Source organism: Etheostoma spectabile, unplaced genomic scaffold, assembly GCF_008692095.1.
Source record: "Etheostoma spectabile isolate EspeVRDwgs_2016 unplaced genomic scaffold, UIUC_Espe_1.0 scaffold00569331, whole genome shotgun sequence".
Classification (NCBI taxonomy): domain Eukaryota; kingdom Metazoa; phylum Chordata; class Actinopteri; order Perciformes; family Percidae; genus Etheostoma; species Etheostoma spectabile.
The window spans coordinates 583,110-607,392 of record NW_022605066.1 but is presented as its reverse complement, the minus strand read 5'-3'; the positions used below and the strand labels follow the sequence as shown (position 1 = coordinate 607,392).

The window sequence follows — 24,283 nt, the reverse complement described above, 5'->3', positions numbered from 1 at the left end:
TTGATTCTGAAATGTGATATACAAATGAAGCTGACTTCCCTTGCCTTGCTTGGCAATAAATCCTTTCCTGATTCTGATTCTGACAAATAGGTCAATTCCCATTCTGTCTTTCAGATCTTTGGGGAGACTGAGCCTGTTCGGATGACGTCAGAAGGCTCTGATTGCCGCTGTAAGTGCATCATGCGGCCTCTAAGCAAGGACGCCTGCCTGCGTCTGCGGAGCGGCACTGTACGAGTGGAGGACTTCTACACGGTGGAGACGGTCAGCTCCGGATCCGACTGTAAGTGCTCGTGCACGGCCCCTCCATCCTCCCTAAACCCTTGTGAGAATGAGTGGAAGATGGAGAAGCTGAAGAAACAGGCCCCCGAGTTATTAAAGGTGAGGAGCTGAGCTGTTAAATGTAGAATATTTTGTAGAATATTCTTTTTTGTTTGTACAAAATTTAGACAATTATACCTCATATATATTTGCATAGTGCAGGATTTCCCCTACCAATATAAGATTTAGGCGCAGCACCAAAGCTGTTTTACAGCTGATTTAATGTAAAAATCAATGTCAGCACTTAGAAGCATTAAAGGTCATTCTTCAACTCTCTGTGACCTGGCTATGGTTGTATGTCATCGAAAACATCTTTAGTGAACACGTCAGCATACCTCTGCACATTTTTCCCAGGCAGGAGAAGCACACTATGTAGCCTATGAAACAAAAGGCACTTCCAGATGTCTGACTCCACTTCAAACTTTACATTAAGCCAATACATCTCTGAAGGAAATGATTACATTGAAAAGGGAAGGTCTCAAATAATTAAGCTGGACTTTGAATGAACCCGAAGACTGAGAGCACTCAGTGTGGCTGTCAATAGTGGTAATCAGAGCAAATGTCTTGGGAGGGCACTCAGGCTATTACTGCATTTGAACAGAGGCACATAAAGCTGTCAGGTTTTGTGTTCAGGAGATGGTGAATAATAACGCTCTTTTATGGCACAAATGACCAGCTCCAATCCATGGTGGACCTTCTGGAGGGAACACTTTACAGCATGGATCTGATGAAAGTCCACTCCTACATCAACAAAGTGGTGTCTCAAATGAACACCCTAGAAGAGGTAGGAAAACAACCAAACTCACGTACTTCCACATATGTATATTGTATAATCGAAGGACCATTATTGAAAGGTGGTTTATTCTGCAGGTTTCAGTCAAATTTAAGCTTCTTCAAAGGGTAAATACTGTTTTTTTAAATTGTTGTTCCCATCAGTCACCTGGGTCTAAGTGACTGATGGGAACAACAATCTTTGACATTGGTCCAGTATTAAACAAGATCACTGCATTACAATGTAATGTCCAGACCTCTGTAGAAATCCTTTCCATAATGTTGGCAGACACAGAATATTAATCTGAGCCTTTCAGTGGCAAAAACAAGCACTTTTGTTAAGGTAAATACAAGCTGGTTAATTGTCCTGTTAACTTATTTAATACTGGACCAATGTCAAAGATTGAGTCACTTAGACACAAAGACATAGGACAATATGGTCCAGGTTGAAAAAAAATGTGAGTTACCCTTAAGACCTTTGCAAGAGTTTTATGAATGAAAGACCTTTATCACAACAAAAGTACGAACGAAATGCAGAGCCACAAAGCTGCTTGCAAAGTAAATAAAAATATTAAAATTGAATAAAAGCAACATAGAGTAATAATAATATGTACATATACAGCAAATTATATTCAGAAAGTACTACAACAACACAGAATAAAAAACATTTTAATAAGCATTAGAGGTATCGCTACATGGACGTAGGAACATTTAAGACCTGTTTAAAATGATTAAAGACTTAGAATACAATACTTTTGCGAATTTAAGAGTTTTTAAGGCCTAAAATTTAGATTTTTTTTTGACTTTTTAAGAAACCCTGATGTCATTCAACGGATGGTGATTGCTGTGATAATGGTGACGTTCTCTTGCAGACAATCAAGACAAACCTCACGCGAGACAATGACTTTGTCCGAGACAGCATGACGAGCCTCACCAACCAGTTTAAGAGGTATGAGAACTACTCCAACATCATGATGAGCATCAAGAAGGAGATCTCCAGCCTCAGCCTGCAGCTGCTGCAGAAAGACTCCTCGGAGAGCAAAGCACAGGTTCGAAGAAACACTTTGGGTGTTGTTGTACAAACATGTTAGCATTACAGCAATAGTAACTTGTAGGATTGTAGCACTTCTACTAGCAGTTAGACTAGAAGCAGGGCCGGGCGATATGGAGAAAATCTAGCATCACAATTTTTTTGCCCAAATACCTCGATAAAGATATTGTGACAATATTGCAAGGTTGACTATTTGTGCTTTCACAAAATATTTTCACAATGACATTTGTGATGAATAATCATCAGTAATGTGGATATAAGGACTAACTGGGTAAAGGCAAATATTAGATAACTAGATAAATCTGGAAAGTTCAGAAAATGACATCACTTTACTGTAATACAGCCTTAAAAACCAGGAAGAGTATGCAAGTCAAGTTCATTGGTCTAGCAATTATCACAGACAGAGTCACAAAGTGCTTTGCAGGCAAAATAAATACATACATCAAAACAGATCAAAAGTCATAAAAAGCAAAATAAATCACAATAAAATGCAGTAACGCATTGTATTTATTAAGCATAAATACAAAATAATACAGTCAGCAATGTGGTTAAATGGCCTGACTAATGTGTGTAGTTTGTGTCTTTAGCTGTTTTTGAAAAACAAAACCACATGTCATATTTCAAAATCCAAAATATAAGATGATATCTAGTCTCATGTCACCATTTTGATTTATATGGATATATTACCCAGCCCTAACTAAAAGAATGAGTAGTTGTAAGATTAAAAATACTTCACAGGTGGGTGTTTTGCTCTCAGTCACTGGCCTCACATATTTCTGTCTTTGGTTTTAGCTTGCCTATAGTATCTTTTATTTTATATGTATATATTTAAGAAGGGACAATGCACATTAATTAACATGAGCACTTGAGTCCAACACGTAAACGTGCCAGATTTAGCCATACAGGCTAAATTTCATCTGCAGTCCATTGCAGGTGGATGCCATCAAAAGAAAACTTACAAGAGCACATTAACCTATAAGTACCCACACACACACACACACACACACACACACACACACACACACACACACACACACACACACACACACACTAGCAGTAAGCACAGACCCGTAAGCACATACAAATTTAAAGACATGTAAGCACATTTACTGTAAGCCTGGCCTGTCCTATCACATTTGAAACACTTCTCCATTCAAAGGACTTTACTGAGGGATCACAATTGCAACACAGCTCAATCTAAAATCTTTTGGTACTGTGTCCTTTCTCTGTCTCCAGTTAAGTGGTCTTGACTACAGCCCTTCTGTTAGTGCAGTCAGAACAGTTATGACTGTATATTTTAACGGAAATTGTCCATAGAACGTTATTCACAGTTATATTTTAGTTTTTTACATTTTAAATTGCATAATCTTTCTTTGAACAACTTCTGTTGACCACGGAGGTTGATTTTGGGAAAATCTTTTCCATTTTTTCAACGTTTCTGATGATTCCCACTTTTTCCACTGTTTTTGTGGCCTTTCCGGCATTCGTTTCTTTTTAATGCATTTCTAAAAAATATGTGTACCTACATTTTAACTGTAGGTACACACATAGTTTCCATTTTTTTATTATGTGGCAAAGTCCCATTAATGAGCTGCCAGTACCTTTTCTGTTATTTTACACATTTATTTCTTAGTGTATATTAAGTATTAGTAATAGTAGTATAAGCCTACGCATCATTTGTATGATAATATACTATGTTTTCTGTTAACTTACTGTGAGAAATTATCAGCATATATATTGCATGTCACTTTAAAGTCTTTCACATATAGAAAGTACACTAGCAAAACACGCTCTTTCATAAGCATCATCAACATATAAAACCCACAAGCCAATATTACCAATTGTCCTGACATAACATAATGTCATGTTTACAGAACACTAATGATGAGAAAACCAAGGAGGCTGTAAAGGCAGCCAACAAAAAGACCCCTGCTGCCAAACCTTCACCAAAACAGCCCAAAGAAAAGGTCGTAAAGCCCAAGAAAGAGGTCATTAAACCTGGGAAGCCGGCCAAGCCGGACCCTACGGCCAAAGCCAAGGTGGTTGGCCACCAGCCTGGAGTGATAAGGGGCATCACATACTACAAGGCTGCCAAGACCGACGAGGATGAGCACAGAGGAGGTGAGAGTCTTTAGCTTGGCCGGGACTCCCTGCATTCTCTCCCAGCACAGTGGTGGGTTTGTAGAAAGCCACCCTCTGTTAGCTAAAGTGAACAATGTGCTTGTACTTTAGCTGAGTTTGCACTCCCATCTGTGTGCGATCATATGTGAGTGATCCATTGTGAGTGTTGAAAATGATCCACATTTGTTTCTTCAGCGACCTAATCTAACCCCGCATCGTGGATCAGGATCAGCTAGCAGCCATAGAGTCATAAAGCCAGAGTCAAGATCTTTTAAGCTGGATTTAGTGTCCAATAGAGGACAATGCAAAGTTTTCCTGAGAATGTCATTTCAAGCAAGTGTAAGATAAGGCTGTGATTGTGTTGCAGACTTGACACTTAACTGCAATGCATTAAAAGAGGGAGGGTTTGTATATATATGTATATATAGTGAGAGAGAGAGAGAGAGAGAGAGAGAGAGAGAGAGAGAGAGAGAGAGAGAGAGAGAGAGAGAGAGAGCAGTTTTGATGGTGTCTCATGTTATAATGCTCCATGACATGTTTATCAGTTGCACAGTGACTATTGAACTTTAGCTATACTTGTTTCATTGCAAGTTGAATCGTAATTGCAATATCTGGCAGAAAGATCGCAAAAAGATTTTCCCTCCAAATCTTTCAGCCCTAGCTGTGTGGCACACAAGATCACCTCAATACAAGATATATTCGGGTGTTGTTTTTGGCAACACTGGCGCAGGAGTGGATTGATGGTGCGCATTCAGCGTGCAGGAAATCCAAATCTTTTATTGACAAAATACATGGAGCTGATGGAATGCTGTCTCAATGGAGCGCTGCCATGTCCATGACATGCCTCAGCTTCACTCCTCACAACGCGCGAGGACCCTCACCAATGCAGAGAAAACATTTCCTTCCTCCTTCCAATCCTCTTTAAATCTAGTTGAGTGAATAGGTATGCTGCGTTTGCACACGGCACACGCACAAAACACTGTCAGAACGTGTGTTCTGCCATGTATGTGAACCTCAGCGAGACCAGCCACCCTTGTCAAATCACTGAAACCAGTTGGCTGCATTTCCATAATCTGTGGCACAGAGCAGGATGCAGGAACTTTTTATTCATCCTATGAAGGTTGATACACCTTCCCGCTTTTTTCCTAAAATGCTTCTTTTCAAATTTAGTCACAGTGAAACACATTTTACAGGGAGCTGCCCAGTGTAACCACCGTTCTTTACTGGTGGCCACTTGCTCAGTGGCCCTTTGGTGCAAGTTGTAGGACAAGATGAAATTGTTTAACCTGGCTACTTTTGCCAGCCTACTGGTCTCTGTGACCAGGAATGCATCTAGACAACTGACTGTTCACAACATAAGACTGAGATTGAGGCATTTGTAACCAGTGAGGATGACAGGGCATTGATGAGAAGTCCTTGCAAAGTCTGAAAAACTGCTTTACCGCTGCATGATAATACTGCAATAAGTGCAGAGTGATTTAATAAGTCTGCCCTGCATTACCATGCATCTAGATTGCAACTTTGACAATGATAAAAAGAAAGTACAATGTTTCCTTGTTCATTTTTGAAAACCTAAATAACCATTGTACTGTTTGGAAAGTTATAAGTTGTACTTGGTAATATAGCATAAAGGATTTGACATATGGACTATAGTAGGCAAAAGAAACTATAAAGGCACTTCAAAAATTAATCTTCATCACAGCATCACAATGTTTTAAAAGGATATTTGATCTGTGTAATAAGTAAAGTACCAAAAGTAATAAAATATGTGTTCCATCTGCTTTACAGAACACAGATGGATGTCACTTCCATTAACAATGATTTGATGTCTTCTTTCATGTAGTGTCCACGTAGAGGTATTGGCTACACTCAAGAGATACAATGTAACAGATGTGTGTGTTTAGTTTGGTGTGGAAATGAGTGTTGCATTTAATTCCAGGTACACCTTAATCAAAGCACCTTAATCAAAGACTTCATTGCTTTCTGAAACTTCCTACTGTAAATTGTGAAAAAAAACGTTCTCTACTACTCTCAGGTCCACGTGTTTAGTTCATGTGTTTCAGAAAGATGCACTGCTTATCTACCACTGCTGTGATCTCCACACATCTGTCTGGCAGCACAGGAAATCAGAGTATGTGGACCAGAAGGAGTGCAGACTCTCCCTCTGCTAGGATTATATTTGATTTAGCCTGCTGAATTTTTTTTATTTTTTTAAAGCAGACCACAAGCGACTAAGCCTAAAAGCAAGCCTTACACAAAACAAAAAGGAAGCAAGAGTTTGATCGATATGGGATTTTTGATTTAAAATACAGAATTGTGCACATTTTCCAAAAAGATGATCAGTGTTTTACTGAATGTGATCCCAAGCCTCTGCAACAGTGTTTAGAACATCGAAAGACACTAAAGGCTTGAATATGATTGAAACAAATGCAATACGACATTTTGTCCTACCATGTCTAAAGGCAAAACTGGTTACTTCTGGCCCCACTCAAAGGCTGGGTGAAAAGGAGTGATATACATTTAATTTAGCAAATGGAGATAACATAGCTTTCAGACAGTATCTCCTCATATCCATTGACGGTGTTGTACTTGATTGTATAACACAGTCACACTCCCAACTCGTCATATACTAACACTTGGTCCGGACCCCTTTGGCGTCACCATCAACCCTCTGGGTACTGTTTAGCATCATATTTAAAGAGCCTGTCAGGAACCTCTGGTGTCACTTTTTGACGCTCTGGGTAGGGACCGGTTGGCGTCAAAGCCTTGAAAGAGAGGCCAACTTTCAAGACTTCACACACTTGACCAATCACTGCATTAACATTCAAGGGTCACCCATATTTCACCTTTGTGAATTGAGTTATCCAACATTTTTGGCAGTACAGAAAATCGGCAGACTTTCCCTTATAAGTCCCATATGGTGACACTTATACTTACATCTGTACCGTTTATATGTTTGTATAATACATTTAGATAATAGTGTTGCCAAAAACAAAAGAATTGAGTTGATTTTCCCACCCTTGTCTGAGTCTTTTTTATCCCCTCCCACATATGCTCTGATTTGCTGCTTCACGGACTGTTCAGCCCACTACTAATTCATATTCATGAACAGAACGCTCTGATTGGCTAACACTAGCGGTAGCTAGTAAGCTAGTAAGCTTCTGTTGGCAAGGTGCTAGCGAACGCTCAACAACGCTCATTAACTTTGAAGAATTAAAAGCAACTTTGGAGCGAGTCAATTTAATTTTCACTGTTGCTATTTTAATGTACACATTGCCATGGTTGGCATTGCTAAGCCCCTGTCATAACTGACAGATTGGTTTGTAGCCACCCACAAAAGCATGCCCTGCTTTATCTTCTATATATTATATAAATTGGACTCTAATGGGCAAAAGCAACATTATGCTTTGTTGAAGAAGACTTAATTGCCCTAACAATTAAGGCAATTAACTCACTTGGAAAAACATTTAATGAGGTAATGGATAAAGTAGGGTCATTTTCTCATATAAATAAACATACTTCTATTTGCAACCAGTTGAGTCACCCCCTGCTGGAAGTTAGATAGACTGCATGTTAAACGCATTGGCTGGACTTTTCAGGCCCGGAAATTGCCACTTGGAAGGGTCACAGATTCCTATGGTTATTCCACCTTTAAGTAGGTAATTGTTGGATTGTCAGCTCCAGAAATTGTCAACACAAAGATCGTCAAGTTGATATAAATGTTTTCAATGGGACTGTACATGCATTTAGTTTACAAATCTGTATGTCTGACTTTTTAGTTGTCTGAAGAACTGGCATGTTTCAAGTTCCACTTTATTTATCCTTAGAAAACAAAATTCAGTGTGCAGCAGGTTATCTAAAAAAACACATACACAGAAAAAAGCACCACCAGATGCCAACAACATCGTAACACAACACTGGACACACATCAACACACCAATGGAGACACTCCTACCCCCAAAACCAATGATAGAATCCAATCGGACAGTACAGTAAATTAAAAAATAAACATATACTACATAAAGATTTGATAAGATGTCACTCAAGTGTATTCAGGTTCCTAATAGCCACAGGAATAAAAGAATCCCTGGTACGTCTAGTTCTTAATATAGGTAGCCTAAACCGGCAACCTGAGGGGAGCAGATTAAACTCTCCAAAGAGTGAGTGATCATGGCAGTTTATAATCTGGTTAGTTTTACGCCTGACCCATTTATTATATATGTGTTGCGTCTGAGGTAGCTGTACCCCAACCACCTTAGACGCTAAGGTTACCAGCTTTGTTAGTTTACGCTTGTTGGTCATTGAAAGACCACTATACCACATCACAATACAAAATATCAAGACTGATTGAACACAACACTGGTGAAATAAAGTCATCAGAGTCCTGCTCACACTGAACGATTTCATCTTCCTCAGAAAATAAAGGTCTCTGTTGGGCTTTTTTACAGGAAGCATCTTTGTTGCTCTCAAAAGATAATTTGCTGTCAACCTAAATATTTGTATTAGTGTAGTGTCTCACCAGTCATGTTCTGAATAACAGTTTGTGAAACATTGTGCTGTAATCTACAGTAATCAATAATCAAATCACTAGTCTTGGAAACGTTACTAGACAGATCACAGATTCACACCACGCAATGAAATCATCAACTAAAGCACCACGCCCCTCCTCATCATTGTTCAAAAGGCTCTTTATAACAGTGTCTTCTGCAAATTTCACACAGTGAAATTTCATACTCTCATACTCATATTCTCATATTCACTCCTACTGTCATTTGTGTATAAAATAAAAAGCAACGTTAACATTATTGGCAGATAGTTGATAGTAGATGGTTTCTTGGTGCAACAGGTCAAACAGCTAAATTATCTTCTAAAGAACAGATAGTTGTGAGTAGTGGAGAATAGTTTAACAACCAGAGAGTAATTCCGCATATGCATGCAAGCCTTTGAATAAGACTTACAATAAAATACATTTTGTCATAGATTTCATTCACGTCTTTTTACTGTGAAAAAAATGATTTTAATGAACATTGTTTGTCTGATAAAATTAATACTGTTAGACAATCTAACAAGCATTTAATTTACGAAGTTAAAATTGAGACCCTAACACTCTTCACTAAAAGCCATAGATATAAGGCAATCATGTCAGGTTGCAGCTGTAATTACATTCTAAGGCCTCCTTTTCCAATTTTTGTTAAAAGCAAAATGCGGCTTCACTATTCTCTATTAAGAAAGCAGTTAACGCTAAAAGACAGCAGAGCAGCCTGGGTTAGGAAGGAAAGAGAAGAAAGAAGATCAGAGAAGAGGAAGGAAGTTAGTTTCCTCTTTGTTCTGCACACAGCACACTATAACGTCTCCTGCTGCCAAGGAGCCACATACTGTATGTACTGTACAGACAAATACCCCCCCCCCACACGACTGGATCATACTGCCCTAATGTAACATCACCTAACAAGAAGTAGCACATGCATTTTGAATGAAAACTAGCTTTATAGAATCTTATTCTCAGTGGTGGAATGTAACTAACTTAATAACAACCTACACATCCAGCTGAAATGATTAGATGGTTAATCACTTAGTTGATTTGCAGAACTGTTTTAATTCTTTCCAGTTTCTAAAAGGGGGAATTTTTCTGCATTGAATACTTTTATTTCAAAGTTTTTTTTTTATTGAATGACAACTTTGCAAAAAACAATTACTGTATGATGGAACATACACATTTATTTTAATTTTTTGTTAACCAGAACATACCCCCCCCCCCCAGATCTCACCCTCCCATGCAGTTACAAAGAGACCTACAGCAAGAAATTCCTACAAGAGATCACAGTTGAAATTATAAGACATAAAGGTTGAAAAGTTTAAGAATAGCAGAAACAAAGTACACACCTTAAAAAAGATAAAAGAGGAGATGGGGGTAGCTATTCTGATATTGTTGCAGTTGGTTTCTCAAAAAATGTCAAGAAGGGGCGCCATATTTTGTAATTTTTTTCCTCAGATCCCTGGGAAGTGTATCATATTCTCTCTAAATTCATACATGACATAATGTCCTTAATCCAATATGAGCCGGCCCTACGAGCCATTAAGGAGACAAAGGCCAATACCCAGAGGTGGGTAGAGTAGCCAAAAATTGTACTCAAGTAAAAGTACTGTTACTTCAAAATAATATGACTCAAGTAAAAGTAAAAGTAGTCATACATATACACTTGAGTAAGAGTAAAAAAGTACTTGATGAAAAAACTACTCAAGTAGTGAGTAACTGTTGAGTAACGTCTGATTTATTTCTTAACACAAGCATCAATCAGACAGACAAAAATACAAAATAATCATATTTAGGCAAATTATAGTTCATCCAATCAATAAAATTAATTTAAATTAATTTATTAATTACAAAATAGCTTACTTGAGAGACTTGTCACATCAAATTTGGATGGATACTGCATGTGTAAAAAATATTGTATGTAACCTAAAAGACAAACATCCACCTCTCCACAGCAGAAACTAAAACTACCGCTACGTCTCCTCAGGTTAGATGTTGAGTTGTTGAACGCTGACTTGTGCGTTTGTTTTGGTCGACACTAAACGCCGCATAATGTAGCTGCTGTTTCACACTTTTCCTAAAAGGTAACCACGCTTTCACGTCTTTGCTTTGCTACGACTGTAAAGCTAACCTGTCGCGCTGCTGAAACGAGTACGGTCACGTGACTGAACAACAACGTGTGATTGGTTAAGCACAGTCACGTGGTAGAGCCTTCAGCGGAAGACTCTCTCTCTCTGTCAAAATAAAACATTAAAATGCGGATTGAGGTACGCTGGGGTAAAAACAATGACGCGTAGTAACGAGTTCATTGTAGTCTGATGTAGCGGAGTAAGAGTACAGTTTCTTCTTCACTAATCTACTCAAGTAAAAGTAAAAGTATATTGAATTAAAACTACTCCTAGAAGTACCATTTTTTCAAAAACTTACTCAAGTAAATGTAACGGAGTAAATGTATCTCGTTACTACCCACCTCTGCCAATACCTTCAGCTTCACTTTAGGCAAGCCTGAATTTGGAGCAATGCCAAAAATGCGCATAAAAGGGTTTGGCTCAATTTGAAATTGGATGAGAGACTGATGTCCAGAACCCAGTCAAGGTGGGACACGTCCAGTACATGTGAAACAGTGACGTACTGTAGGTGTGTTCCCACAGCTATCACACGTCGGGTCCACATTAGGGAACATACGAGCTAGTTTGGTTTTAGATATGTGGATATGGTGTACTACTTTTAATTGCACAAGTGGATGTTGGGGAGCACAAAGAGGTAGTGATCCAGGACTGAATCCCACATGTGATTCATGAAGGCAGAACTTAGGTCCGGCTCCCACATCATTCTTATAGCTGCTAAAAAGGACCATGCAACTTCGAAATAAGGTTGTAAAAGACAGACATTGTGTCTCCTAATGTTGGTTTCACAGAAATAATTATGTTGAAAGGGTTAATTAGGGGGGGAATTAACTTCCGTATACAATGCATGATTTGTAGAAACCTGAAAAGACCTTCTTTACTTACGTTTTTTGTCAATTGAGGAAAACTAGCAAATACATCATTAGTAAATAAATCGCCAATGCATTTTAAGCCTTTTTTGTGCCAGATCTTAAACGCACCATCCACCATCGTGGGAGCAAACAAATGATTGGCTGCAATTGGGCTAAGAACTGAATAAATCTGCAGTCCGAGATCCCTCCTAAGTTGGGTCCAGATTTGGAAGGAATGCTTTATCACGTGATTGCTGTGGGGAATAGGAGAAGAGAGTGGGAGTGCGGTGGAGTTGAGAAAAAAAACCTCTTAAAGAATTGTACATCATCAACATTAGGTGCGTAAATGCCCAAGATAACTGACTTATTGTAAAGTTTGACTGAAATGATAATAAAACATCCATTTTTGTCATATATAACGTTTGAGGGCTTAAAAAGGAATATTACTATCAATAAGGATAGCTGTGCCCTAGCCTTAGCCCTGAAATTGGAATGGAAAAATTTTCCCCGCCAGCATTTATATTGGTAAGAGTCATGTGAGTGGGTTTCTTGAAGGAAAACTAAAAGACTTTACCCCTTATCACTTGGTGATTTAGCCCCTTGACCTTCTAACTGATTGCAACTGATTAAATTCAGATTACCCTTCATCTAACTCAGTTAGAGTGAGAATCAAAAGAGTTGCTCTGATGAGGAAAAGAAAGGCACACAAGACAGAGTACCAAAATAACGAGAAAAAGAAAATAGGAAAGAGAAAAAAAAGACAAAAAAACAAGAGGGGGTGGGGACATAAAATAAATGGAAATATAGCAGGTGGTGGCTTACCATCTAAACACCCAGTACACCCCAACCCATCCCACCCTAAGCCCACCACATATCTGGCCACAAACAGCAAACTCAGAAGGACCCTTACTAGTCTCATAATAAACATTCCAGGCTTTAATTCCTAAACTATACTAGCTCCCACATAGATCTCGTACAATTCACCCTTGAACAGCCTGGCAAAATAATGAACAATGATGTACCCAGAAAAAGGTTAAACTGACAAAAATATTAAACAGAATTGCCATGCTCTTCCAGCTGATTCAAATACAATTATTTGAATCAATTATTATTATCTAATCGACAAAACCAAACCAGGAGACTAGCCAAGCAAATTAGACAATGCAATACAGGCAGCAAATAAAAGAAAAAGCAGATTTTCTTATTTCAAAGGGCGAAAGAACAAAAGGCATGAAGTAACATCCGTCAGAGAAATTAGCTGGGGGTATGAATAGAACATTTGTCCACAGTTGAACATTCACAGTCAAATGAGCTTACTATGGGCTCCCATCCAAAGTAGAGATGAAGTTGGATTCTTCAGAGACGAACCCTAACAATGTCCTCCACCTGCTCTGGAGAGTGATGCGCAGCTTCACAGGAAATATGATAGAGGGTTGGAGATCCTGAGTTCGGCCACGACCCTTGTATTGAGCCTGCTGCATAAAAACATCCGCGCTGTAATCCTAATGGAATCGGAGCTTGCGGCCATGGTATTTCAGTTCACCTTGTTTACGTGCCTTTCTCATGATCAAGTCATTAATCTGGTAATGGTGAAAGCGGATGATAATGGGACGTGGTCTCTTGCGCTGGTCAGGTTTGGGTGCCAAAGTGCGGTGAGCTCTGTCCAGCTCCGGGTGAGAGAGGATAACTTGATCACCAAAAACCTTGACGAGAAGCTGGGAGAAAAAGGTTAGGGAGTGCGCCCTCAACTGTCAATACGAACGTTCTGTCTCCGACTTCTCCTTTCCAAATCCGATAGTTTAGACTTTAGCGACTTGTTACCTTCCTGCAGTAAGGAGGACGTAGCCTCAAGTTGCTCGACCACAGACAGCTTCCGCTTTTGCCACGAGATCAGTTACACGTTGCCCCTGTCCTGAGACCACGGCCTGGATCTTGTCTAGCTTAGTGTCCATGCTGGCGGAGGATGACTTGAACTCGACGGCTATGGCTGCTCTGGGCTGCTCGACCGAGACCGAAATTGATGTCGCCGATAAGATAACATTATCAGAGACATCCGAGGATGTCTCTGACTCTGCCAAGTCACTTTTTGCATTTTTCATTGATCTGGGCATTATTTTGAACACAGTGTTGGTATTATTGGCAATATATGCACAGGTAATCGATGAAAGTAGGGTTTAAACTAGGAATTCAGAAATAGTTAGTGGGAGCTAGAAGACGATCGCACCTACTCCATGCTCAGCAACCCGGAAGTCCTGCACTGAATACATTTAAGTTAAATAGTTTTAGTACATTTTCCTGATGATACTTTCATACTTTTACTTTACTTATACTTTTACAATTTCAATGCAGGACTTTCACTTGTAACAGAGTATTTTTTTACAATATCAGAATTAGATACAGAAAAGCAGATTGCCACAGTAAGTTACACGTAAGTGGAATTGCCTTGATATTTGGTGCATACATAAACAAACATATTGAACATTAACAATAATAAACAATAAATACAGAAACAGAAACAAATAGCTGTTTAGCATAGAAAAAGGAGGCCAAATAGGTTGAGTGCAGAATGTAAAAAAATATATAATGGCAGTGGCGCTGACAGGATTAAATTTCCTAGTATACCAAAGCAACCCGCCGGCGGAAGCAGTTAACTGCGCCAGAAATCAGCTGTTCTTAATAGCTGTTCTTATAATATTTAATGTGTATGACAGTGTGCTCCCAGCATGCTCACAGCAGACAGCTGTTGGCGAACCTGTAAGAAGATATGAATAACATGATTTCTCTGTGTGCCATGTAAAAATATCCTGAAAATGTTCAAAAAACTGGATAAGCCTCTTGAACGCAATATTGATATCCATGTTAACACACATGATTCAAACGGCAATACTTAGCATCCAGCAACCAGTTTATCCACGGGTCGAGTCATAAAACATTGTGATAATTTGTGGCTGGTATGTAAATCCCTCGGATCAGGGATACTCCAAAATCATGGTAGCAGCTGTTGCCATGGTCCCGCTACACGTTCTGCGGTGCCATGTTCATCTGCCACACTCTGCGGTGCCCAGCTACATCCTGCTGTGCCTTGTACTGCCGCACAGTGCCCTGCTATGCCATGAACTACTACAAAGAACTGCTACAAACTACTATATTTTCTATTTTTGTTATTTCCACTAACCCCAACCGGCCCGTCAGACGCCGCCTACCAAGAGCCTGGGTCTGTCCGAGGTTTCTGCCTAAAAGGAAGTTTTTCCTCGCCACTGTTGCACTGTTGCTTACTCTGGAGGAAACTACTAGAACTACTGGGTCCTTGTAAATTTTGGAGTGTGGTCTAGACCTTCTCTATCTGTAAAGTGTCTTGAGATAACTCTTGTTATGAATTGATACTATAAATAAAATTGAATTGAATTAAATGTATACACGTAAATGTATGCACAGTGCATCCAGGATTACGGCTTTTATTAGTAATTTTATTTCAAGTTAAGGATCTGAATACGTCTTCCATCACTGCTTATCCTTCTCTTTAGTCTGAACTAACTCTGTATGTCTCTCTCCCTGCCCTTCTACAGACCATTCTGCCAAAACGTACACAGTCCATCACATCACGGAAAACCAGTCAGAGGATGGAGGAGCTGAAATGGTCCTGGAAACCATAGAGGCCACTGTGGCCAAACCCATTGCCACCACTACTGTTCCCACCACTACAACTACTACTACTACCACCACCACAACCACTGGCACCACAACTCCCACCACTACTACACCCACTACCCTCACTACACCAAGTACACCAGCATCGGAAAGACCTGCTCCAACCATTGTGCTGGTGCTGGACAACTCCAACAACAACAGTCGGCCCACCCTTCACAGAGCAGGTAAATGGACTCTTCTTATATAGCACTTTTCTAGTCTCAACGACTACTCAAAGCGCTTTTACATAGTAAAAAGAAGGTGCCACCTGCTCATTAGATAAACACACACATATCTACAACTTGGAGCAACTTGGGGTTCAGTGTCTTGCCCAAGGACACTTTGACATGGGACTGCAGGGCCAGGGATCAAAACCACCAACCTTCCGATTGGCAGGCCGCTCTACCTCTGAGCCACAGCGCTAAATACTATTACAGTCTTAACCACCTGAATTGAGAGTGTATGGAGACACTTTAGAGACATTTTTGGGGTAGAGATCAAGTCAAGACCAAGGCCAATACAAGGCGTAGCCAAGTCGAGACATTGCAAGTCCCACACTGCATGACACACTTCAAATCAAAGGCATTCCTCAAATTGATCTGAAAGATCCACATTCCCATAAAAACAACCACAGAAACATATGATGACAGACGATTTCTCCTGTGTTTGTGTGTGTGTGTGTGTGTGTGTCTTTTGTTTTACGCAACACACCTTTAATTTGTTTTACCATCCACCTTACTTTAGGTATCCAATTTTTTTTAACCATAGATTTGACTGACATCTCCTCTCAGAAAGCCAGAGCTTCTTCTCCTGTCTCCCATTATTTTAAATTACATTCCAATTATTTCTAACTAGAAATGGGTCAAGTTATTTGTTGCATTTGTCGCAGGAAATTTTCCATTAAGTCACAATAATGATGTTAACAATAAATCAGAAAAACAAGCACAGGCAATGTCCCCGCAGTTTGGGCTAGACCGGTCTTCACACAAACACACACACACACACACACACACACACACACACACACACACACATACACACACTCACACATATTACAGTCCTGAGTATTATTTAAATATATAGATAGATAGATATTTATTGATCCTAAAAATGGGACATTACAGTGTTAAAATGCGGTCGTTACGAGACGGAGACCTTCAAACTGATCTCAAGTACTACAACACTACTAAATACCCCTCTGTGATTAAGCTCAGTACTGTGTTCTCACTGCAGTGACAGAGGCCAGAAGCACATAGGTTCACTCTGCCAAGAAATGTATCTGCGTGAAATCGATTTATGCCCATGTTAATTCTCTCCCATGCGTACACGTTGAATGTGCTGCTTGTTTCTTTCAGGGAAGATCCTAAACTGTGAAGGAACTCTAGCGTCCATTGACCAGCCAGAGAAGCAGCACAGTTATGGGCGCAACGAGGGAGCCTGGATGAAGGATCCCCTGGCTAAAGACTCCAAGATCTACGTCACTAACTATTACTATGGCAACAACTTGGTGGAGTTCCGCAACCTGGAAAACTTCAAGCAAGGTGTGCTTATTGTACCAAGAAAATGCTAGACAAATGTATTTTACGTGATCCAACAATGTCCTGCTTTATTTTAACACAGCAAGTGTCCCATTACTGAATAAACCACTCCAGTACAATGCTCATTGTACACGCTCAATGGTGTTTTTTGCCTTCAACGTCGCCTTCCAGGCAGCTAACCCTAAACACACCCATTGCCGCGTTGCCTGGAAGGAGACGTTGGGGGCAAAAAAAACCGCAAACACCCTTATACACTTTGACCAATCTTTTCTTGGACAATTGTAGTCCTGATGTGTTACATTTTTGAGGAGGCGAACGATAGCTATGAAATGGCCTATGGCAGATGTTTTTTTAACTGTGAGGTAAGGCTCCCTAAGGGCGGTGCAGTAAAGTTGAAGGGAGGGGAAGCCCAGAGGGAGAATCGAAAGGCAAAGAAACTGCATGAGATCAGCAGTGGCAGTGAAACACAACTCATGGAGGCAAGTACAGTATTTTAACCCTCATATAAGACTAAATAATTCCTAATTTCTGTTTTTCTAACTCAAACATTAGGTATAATTTCCTATGAATGATGTTTATAGACCATGAATTCCAAAAATAACTGCCAAACTAAAGTTAATAAGCTAGGGTTACGTAATGTTGAAAACTTCAAAAAAAAGTGACAAACGTTGAAAAAAGCGTCAAAAGTGTTGAAACAAGGTATAAAAACGTAAGAAAAGTTAAACACATCGATTAAAAAGCATCAACAAAAGTGTTGATTTTCAATTTTGACGGGAAGATAACACAAGGGTTGAGTAGCAAAATGAAATTTTAAGCTATTAAATGAAATGAGTCAGGGAGGAGGCTTTCTTGATTATGTTTGAGGGCTTTTACAGTATCAGACTTGTCTGGCTAGACCACACAGCATTCTGGGATGGGGGAAACACATGCTCTTGTTTATTGACATTTCTTTAAAACAATCACAACCGTTGTGGGCAACACTAAGCCCCTGACACAATGACGGTGCCTCTTAACAGCCTCAGGAAGGAACTTGTTTTGGTGGAATATGTGTACGTTCAAAAGTTGTTTTAATTGTCAACAGAAAACGCAGATTGGGCAGATAGTCTTGCTAGCTGTCTGGGTTTACCCTGCAGAGGTCTGAGGAGCAGTTAACCATTGTCCTCAGAAGTCCACCGGAGTTTAGAACGGCAACACAAAGAAACAGGGGTGGGACATCCAGCACCTGAACAATCCCAAAAGTGGAACGTTGTCAATTGGGACTATACAGTATGTGATTTAACCCCTCATCCCACGACCAAACCTTCTCAGTCTGAAGTGCACATTACCCATTCCTTGTTTGAATAGCTACTGGGATCTGGGTTGGATGTGTGGATGCGCTGTCTGCATCTGCAACAAACTGGTCTAACTCTAGTTTCACCCCGTTTTAATGCATAGCTGTGTTTTCACTAATACCATTGATGACATTGATTTGTGTTGATGATCCAATGAGCTCTGTGAGATTGATGAGATCTGTGGAATGCAGGTCTTAGTTGTATCATGGCTCCAGTGGGTGAGAAAATCAACTTCTTTCACATCCAAATCCACTGAGGAATTAGATTACACTCTCTAAGAGAGTCAAGATGATCTCCCCTTGTAGGACTTGGCTTGTTGATCTAGATGTGTTTGGACAATGGGCTTTCTAAATGCACTTACATGCGAAGAGTCCTGCGGTGTGGTGAGCTCACAGCTGTGTGCGGATGACTAGATTTTTGGAGTGGCGGTGATGCCTGCTGTTCTCTGTGCTCTGGCCTTTCCTTTGAACTGGGCACAGCGGAGAGGGATTAAGAGTGTGGGTTGGCCTTACAGACGGGGATAGTGGCGGTGGGGTGGGGGTGTACTATTTCACGTTGTTTTTGTCCTTCACTGGGCTTTCCATTTATTATCATTATCTAAATCGCACTTCCTGAGGTTGGAAGGTTAGGATAGCAGATAGGATGTGATTAGAAAATTACACCTACAGTACACAGAGTGTTTGTTCAGGAGTGAACTACTAAACACACTCTGTCACTGTCACATGAAGCGTGTGTGTGCACAGTCTGGCATTGTCAAAACATTGTCATTTCTACACAAATAGCTAGCTACCAAGCTACATGAATGGAAAAAAGTGTGGATGAGCTTGACACAGCTGTACAGGTTGTTAACTTACAGAAATAACAATCTTGAATCAGTAAAGGTTTGTATGTTCTTAGAAAGCATTTAGTTAACTCCGAGCAACTACAAATGATGATGCCTGAAAATGGCATTGGTAGGATGAATCACGTTGATCGCTACTGATCAACTAGGGCAACATTGACATGAATCAGCTTATAGTTCAATAAAATAAGGGAGACCACACGTAGTTAAGGATTCAATTAAAACCAATGTATTTAATCCAAACTAAAAATTATTCAAACCAACCCAAACCAAGAACAAACCGTGAGGCTTTTTGGCTGTGAGGACCAAGAGCCAGCACTGCAACTCCAGCCATCTTAAATTGGAGTACGTTTACACGTGGGCGGTTATTTTCATAAACGGACATTTCAACCTCTCTGGTTTTAAAAATAACATTGTGCACACTTTTCCCATGTATCATGTATCTCATTTATCCCATGTATACTGTATATGCCTTCAATGCCATGAAGAGCATGCCAAACCTGTAGGTGGCAGTGTAACAAGAAGCTCAAGCCCATGTTAGCCAATCAGAATCTCAAAAATAGCAACAGAAATGAATTACTTCCTCTCTCTTGTCTTCCTCACTTACTCAGCCACTTAAACCTCTGTTTGTCTCAATTTACATGCAAACATGCAAACGAAGATTTCCAAAATCTCCACTCTGGCCGGAGGTTTTAGAAAGACTCGTTTTCAGAGGCAGATTCTCCAAATGCCTGGAAACGAAGCGTACAAACGCAGCAAAATGTCCCTGTTTGTCAAAACCACCACGTAAACATGGTCTAGGTATCACAAGGCAATCATGCAGACTGGATTCAGGTGTGGCCGATTCTCCAGCTGCAGGGAAAAATACCAAAGAGCCACACTCAAAATGGGAGGGTCATCACAAGCATAAAAGCCTTTAGCAATTGTTAAATGCTTCAGAGCATGGATTTAACTACCATTAACTAAGAAGCAGTGGAACACATAGTACAGTATATGCCTCTGAAAGACACAGACACTGTGGTTGAACTGTACTGCTTAAACCTTCACTTATCCAGAGTCAAGCTGCTGCTGATTTTTCCACAACACTGACTAGCTAATTAGCTAGGTATCAGAAGTTGACGTGACAAGATGGAAAGTATTAAAAGGAGGTAGGGCAGAATAAAACAAAAACAGTCTCATTTTTTTGGAGCCACAATGGAGCAGCCGCTGATGATCACAGACACTTCCACATGGGCAGTTATTGTCCTTAATGTAGGCAGATGCATCTGAGGAGAAACAGTGGTCCGTTTTGTGCAAGATAATGTGTTCATAAGTGAATAAGAACAGTGTATTCACCCATGCTTTATAATAAATAAATAAATAAATAATAAAGCTAATTTAACATTCTTGTTTATTGTAGGCCGATGGAGCAACCTCTTTAAATTGCCTTACAACTGGATAGGCACAGGCCATGTGGTTTATAATGGAGCCTTCTACTACAACAGAGCCTTCACCAAGAACATCATCAAGTATGATCTGAGGATGCGATATGTGGCGGCCTGGACACTGCTGCATGACGTGGTTTACGAAGACACCACCCCCTGGAAATGGAGGGGCCATTCGGACATTGACTTTGCAGTGGACGAAAGCGGCCTGTGGGTGATCTACCCTTCCATTGACTATGACTACAACCAGCAAGAGATGATCATCATCAGTAAACTGGATCCTGGGGACCTGTCGTTGAAAAAGGAAACAACCTGGAGGACAGGCCTCAAGCGAAACTCCTACGGAAACTGCTTCATCATCTGTGGTGTCTTGTATGCCGTCAATGTGTACAACCAAAAGGAAGGTGAGGTGAACTATGCTTATGACACCCACACCAACACTGAAGCCATCCCACGCCTGCCATTCACCAATGAGTACTCCTTCACCACCCAGATTGACTACAACCCCAAAGAGAAGGTTTTGTATGCCTGGGACAATGGACATCAGCTCACATATCGGGTAAACTTTGTTGACCAGTGAGCACAGCCAGTTTGTGCTACAGATCAGCTCATTGAAGCCTGCCAGTATGGCACCTAAATAACAAGATGCTCAGTATTTGACAGTGTAGAAGCAGCCATATTGGACTCAGGATGACAGGTAAACCTACACCAGCCTTCCAGAACTAATGCACACTATTCACCTGACCTCAAAGTGTACCAAAAATACATGTCTCAAATGTGTACTGGGATGTGACTGTACAATATGTTAATAGAATGGAAAACGAACAGTGAAAATAATCTCACAGGGAGTTGAAGACTCGTCGGGCAGATTTTAGAAAAACAAAGAGATTTCTTTATATGTTCATTGATGAAATGTCAGCAGGCTGGCTAACTAGCAGGACAGATATCGCTATAAATGGTTAGTTTTAAGTTGACATAGCATGTGTTACATCATGTGTTACGGTAGATTTTGTGTCCACTTTGCTTTACAGTGGAATCACTTAACGACCAATATACACAGAAGACATGATAACAGCGTCAAACAACTCTTTAAAATTTGAACTTCTACATGTGTTGTATTAAAAGAGACAGGGAAATTTCTAAAACTGCTAATGAGACAATATTTCTTTTTTTGGATTGTTACCAAGACGCAAATTGAAGAAGTAAAATAGTCAAGAGTCATTGAGACTATCGTCCTGTGGAAAGAGAAAAGAAGAGATTTCAGTCAGAGACACTTAAGAATGTCGAGAAATTGACCATACAGTATGTGCCATTGGGCTGGTTATGACAGAAAAGGCTCTGCTCTTTGAAGGAACTCTTAAAGCATCAAAGCAGCAATTAGGACAATACTGGGATAACTAATCTCCCCTGACATACCCGTACATACATGATTTTAATTCTCAGTGAAGTCATTGAAACGCCACATAACATATTAAATTAAGTTAACTGTTGTGAGCTATTTAAACAAGCTGGATACATGGTTAAACATAAGCTCTTACCAGTGGATCGCCGTGTGTGCTTCGTCCATAGCAATCCCACCGATTGGTCTTTAAGCATCCCAGACAGAGAGTAAATGCTGTAAACATTTTCTTTGTAAATCTTTACAATCATTCCCTGAAAGAACCAAGCATGCATACCTTATTGCACTATCCATACTAGCTTGTTTGTTGTTGTTTCCCGAAACAAACTGAGTTTGAGAACTGCAGCACACACAGAGAGTGGAGGGGGATTGACATCCGGCGCAGGAGCCATGATGTCAGGCAGTTATTCTGGAGAAGTACTTTCATAAACCAAACTAACCAGTAGCAAACCGCCTTGACAGTGCTGACTGTTGAGGAAAGGAAAGTCCAAAATGTAGGTATCTAACGTATTATCAACTTTTTATTTCCCTCCTGTGCCGGAGTATAAACTGCTCCCTGAAACAGACAGTTATGAGACAAGAGTATAAGTACATCTCTTGAATAAACTGTGAGAATGTGCTTTTATGACCATAATATAAACAAGTTAAACAGCAAATAGGCAGACACAGTCCTGTGAAAAGTCACTATTTCAGCAAGCCTCTAGCTCTGACAATTTAATGAGGAACTTCCCTTCCCAGGTATTGAAGGAAAAGCAGTGTAAGCCATTTGCATTTACCTTCAGTATTCAGCCATGTTTGCTGTCACTAAGTTTGATCTCTTCAGTTTTAAGATAGTATAACCTAACTAGCTATAAGTAGCTAACCTTGTACCTAACGTAGCATGGCTAGATTTAGCAACCATGATCATACTTCCTAATTTTAGATACCCCGTGTTTTATGGCTTCAAATATTTCTTAACAGCAAGTGTTACTTGGCTCCAACCCCCATCATTTAACACAATAAATGAGATTATTTCTGCCTCCAGAGTCGTTCTCCTTCTGGGAATGTTTGTATAACTATACTATCAACTGTCAATCAATTTGCCTATCTACTCCATCCTTTCACCAAGCACTTTGATCATTGATTATTATTCCGGCCTCATGATGCTTCCTGTCTTTTTACCATTGATGTTGTTTTGAGGGATGTGTTGAATATATTATGAACCCCAAAAACAAAACAAAACAAGGTACACAATTTACAAAAAGCTTAAGATTTAGAAAAGTATTTACATGAATTCATTTGACAATATAATACCACGTTTTTTCGAATTTTCATGCATCTTGTTGAATTTCTAATTTGTTGTATTCAAATATGCAGCTTTCACCATTAATAGCAGTTGCCTAACCACTACTTTTGTTGTACATTTGTCGTTAGGGAGTATTTGAACATTATCACCTGAATGGACAATAACACCCGTGATCAGTCATGTTTTTACAAAAGGTGTACTGTACCATTACCTGTGCCATCTTCAATAATGAACACCATAAACCATGAATGTTTTTTATTTGTGATATAGCAGACAGTTCTATGTGACCACATAATGAAGAGGTGAAGGGGCTTTAAAACCCATGAGGTAACTCTTACCAAATTGTTGTTTTGGTCTTGTACACTATTAACACTTAGCTTGTTCTTTAATTATCCGGAGTGTTTTGTTAAGTTTATTCATGAAAAGGCATGCTGATTGCAATAAAGTAATTTGTTCAATTGCAAGGTCTTTATACAGTACATAAATAATAATGTTATGAAATGCAACACTTGAAACCAGCTGTGTGTGTGTCTGGGCTATGAGAAGAAAATTCCATAAAAGTCTCTTGCAAATCTTACAGTATAAGTCAATCCACAGTTATCCTGTAAATGCCATGGGATAGCAGGACTGGCCTTGCCCAGCTCGTGTTGAAGGGATGATGACTCAGATCTTCTGATTTCTGGAGTACAAAGCTCTTATGAGTTGGGTTTAGATCTGGGTCAAAGGTCACTATGCTCTGCTTCATCTCAATCCCAAAATACACTCAAAGGAGCTGCATTTGGATGTGGCCACCTCATTTCTTGGCTGGAAATTTTAAAATCTTGAACTTTAGCTGCAAGTCATGATATTCTGGAGGGAGACATTGAAATAGACCAAGAGCTATATAACTAGTGGGTGGGGTAGGTCCTTGCATGTGGTCCTCATTTTAGAAGTTCTTATTGCACTGTTCTTTTTTGCACACACATAATGAGGTTTATTAATGAGTGCAAGGCAAGGCTGTAGGTTT

At 39.8% G+C, this 24,283-nt stretch overlaps 1 protein-coding gene across 1 annotated transcript in view; it reads left to right on the top strand.

Annotated features, from left to right (window-relative positions):
• LOC116684809 (olfactomedin-like protein 2A) overlaps positions 1–23,738 on the top strand; it is a 38,532-nt gene extending 14,794 nt beyond the window's left edge. Inside the window, exons 2-8 of the mRNA XM_032510241.1 lie at positions 115–378; positions 995–1,102; positions 1,962–2,138; positions 4,015–4,261; positions 15,339–15,644; positions 16,815–17,000; positions 20,569–23,738. Coding sequence (XP_032366132.1) covers positions 115–378; positions 995–1,102; positions 1,962–2,138; positions 4,015–4,261; positions 15,339–15,644; positions 16,815–17,000; positions 20,569–21,173 — 1,893 coding nt within the window. The 3' untranslated portion in view covers positions 21,174–23,738. The remainder of the gene's footprint in view (positions 1–114; positions 379–994; positions 1,103–1,961; positions 2,139–4,014; positions 4,262–15,338; positions 15,645–16,814; positions 17,001–20,568) is intronic.
• The last annotated feature ends 545 nt before the right edge of the window (positions 23,739–24,283 follow it).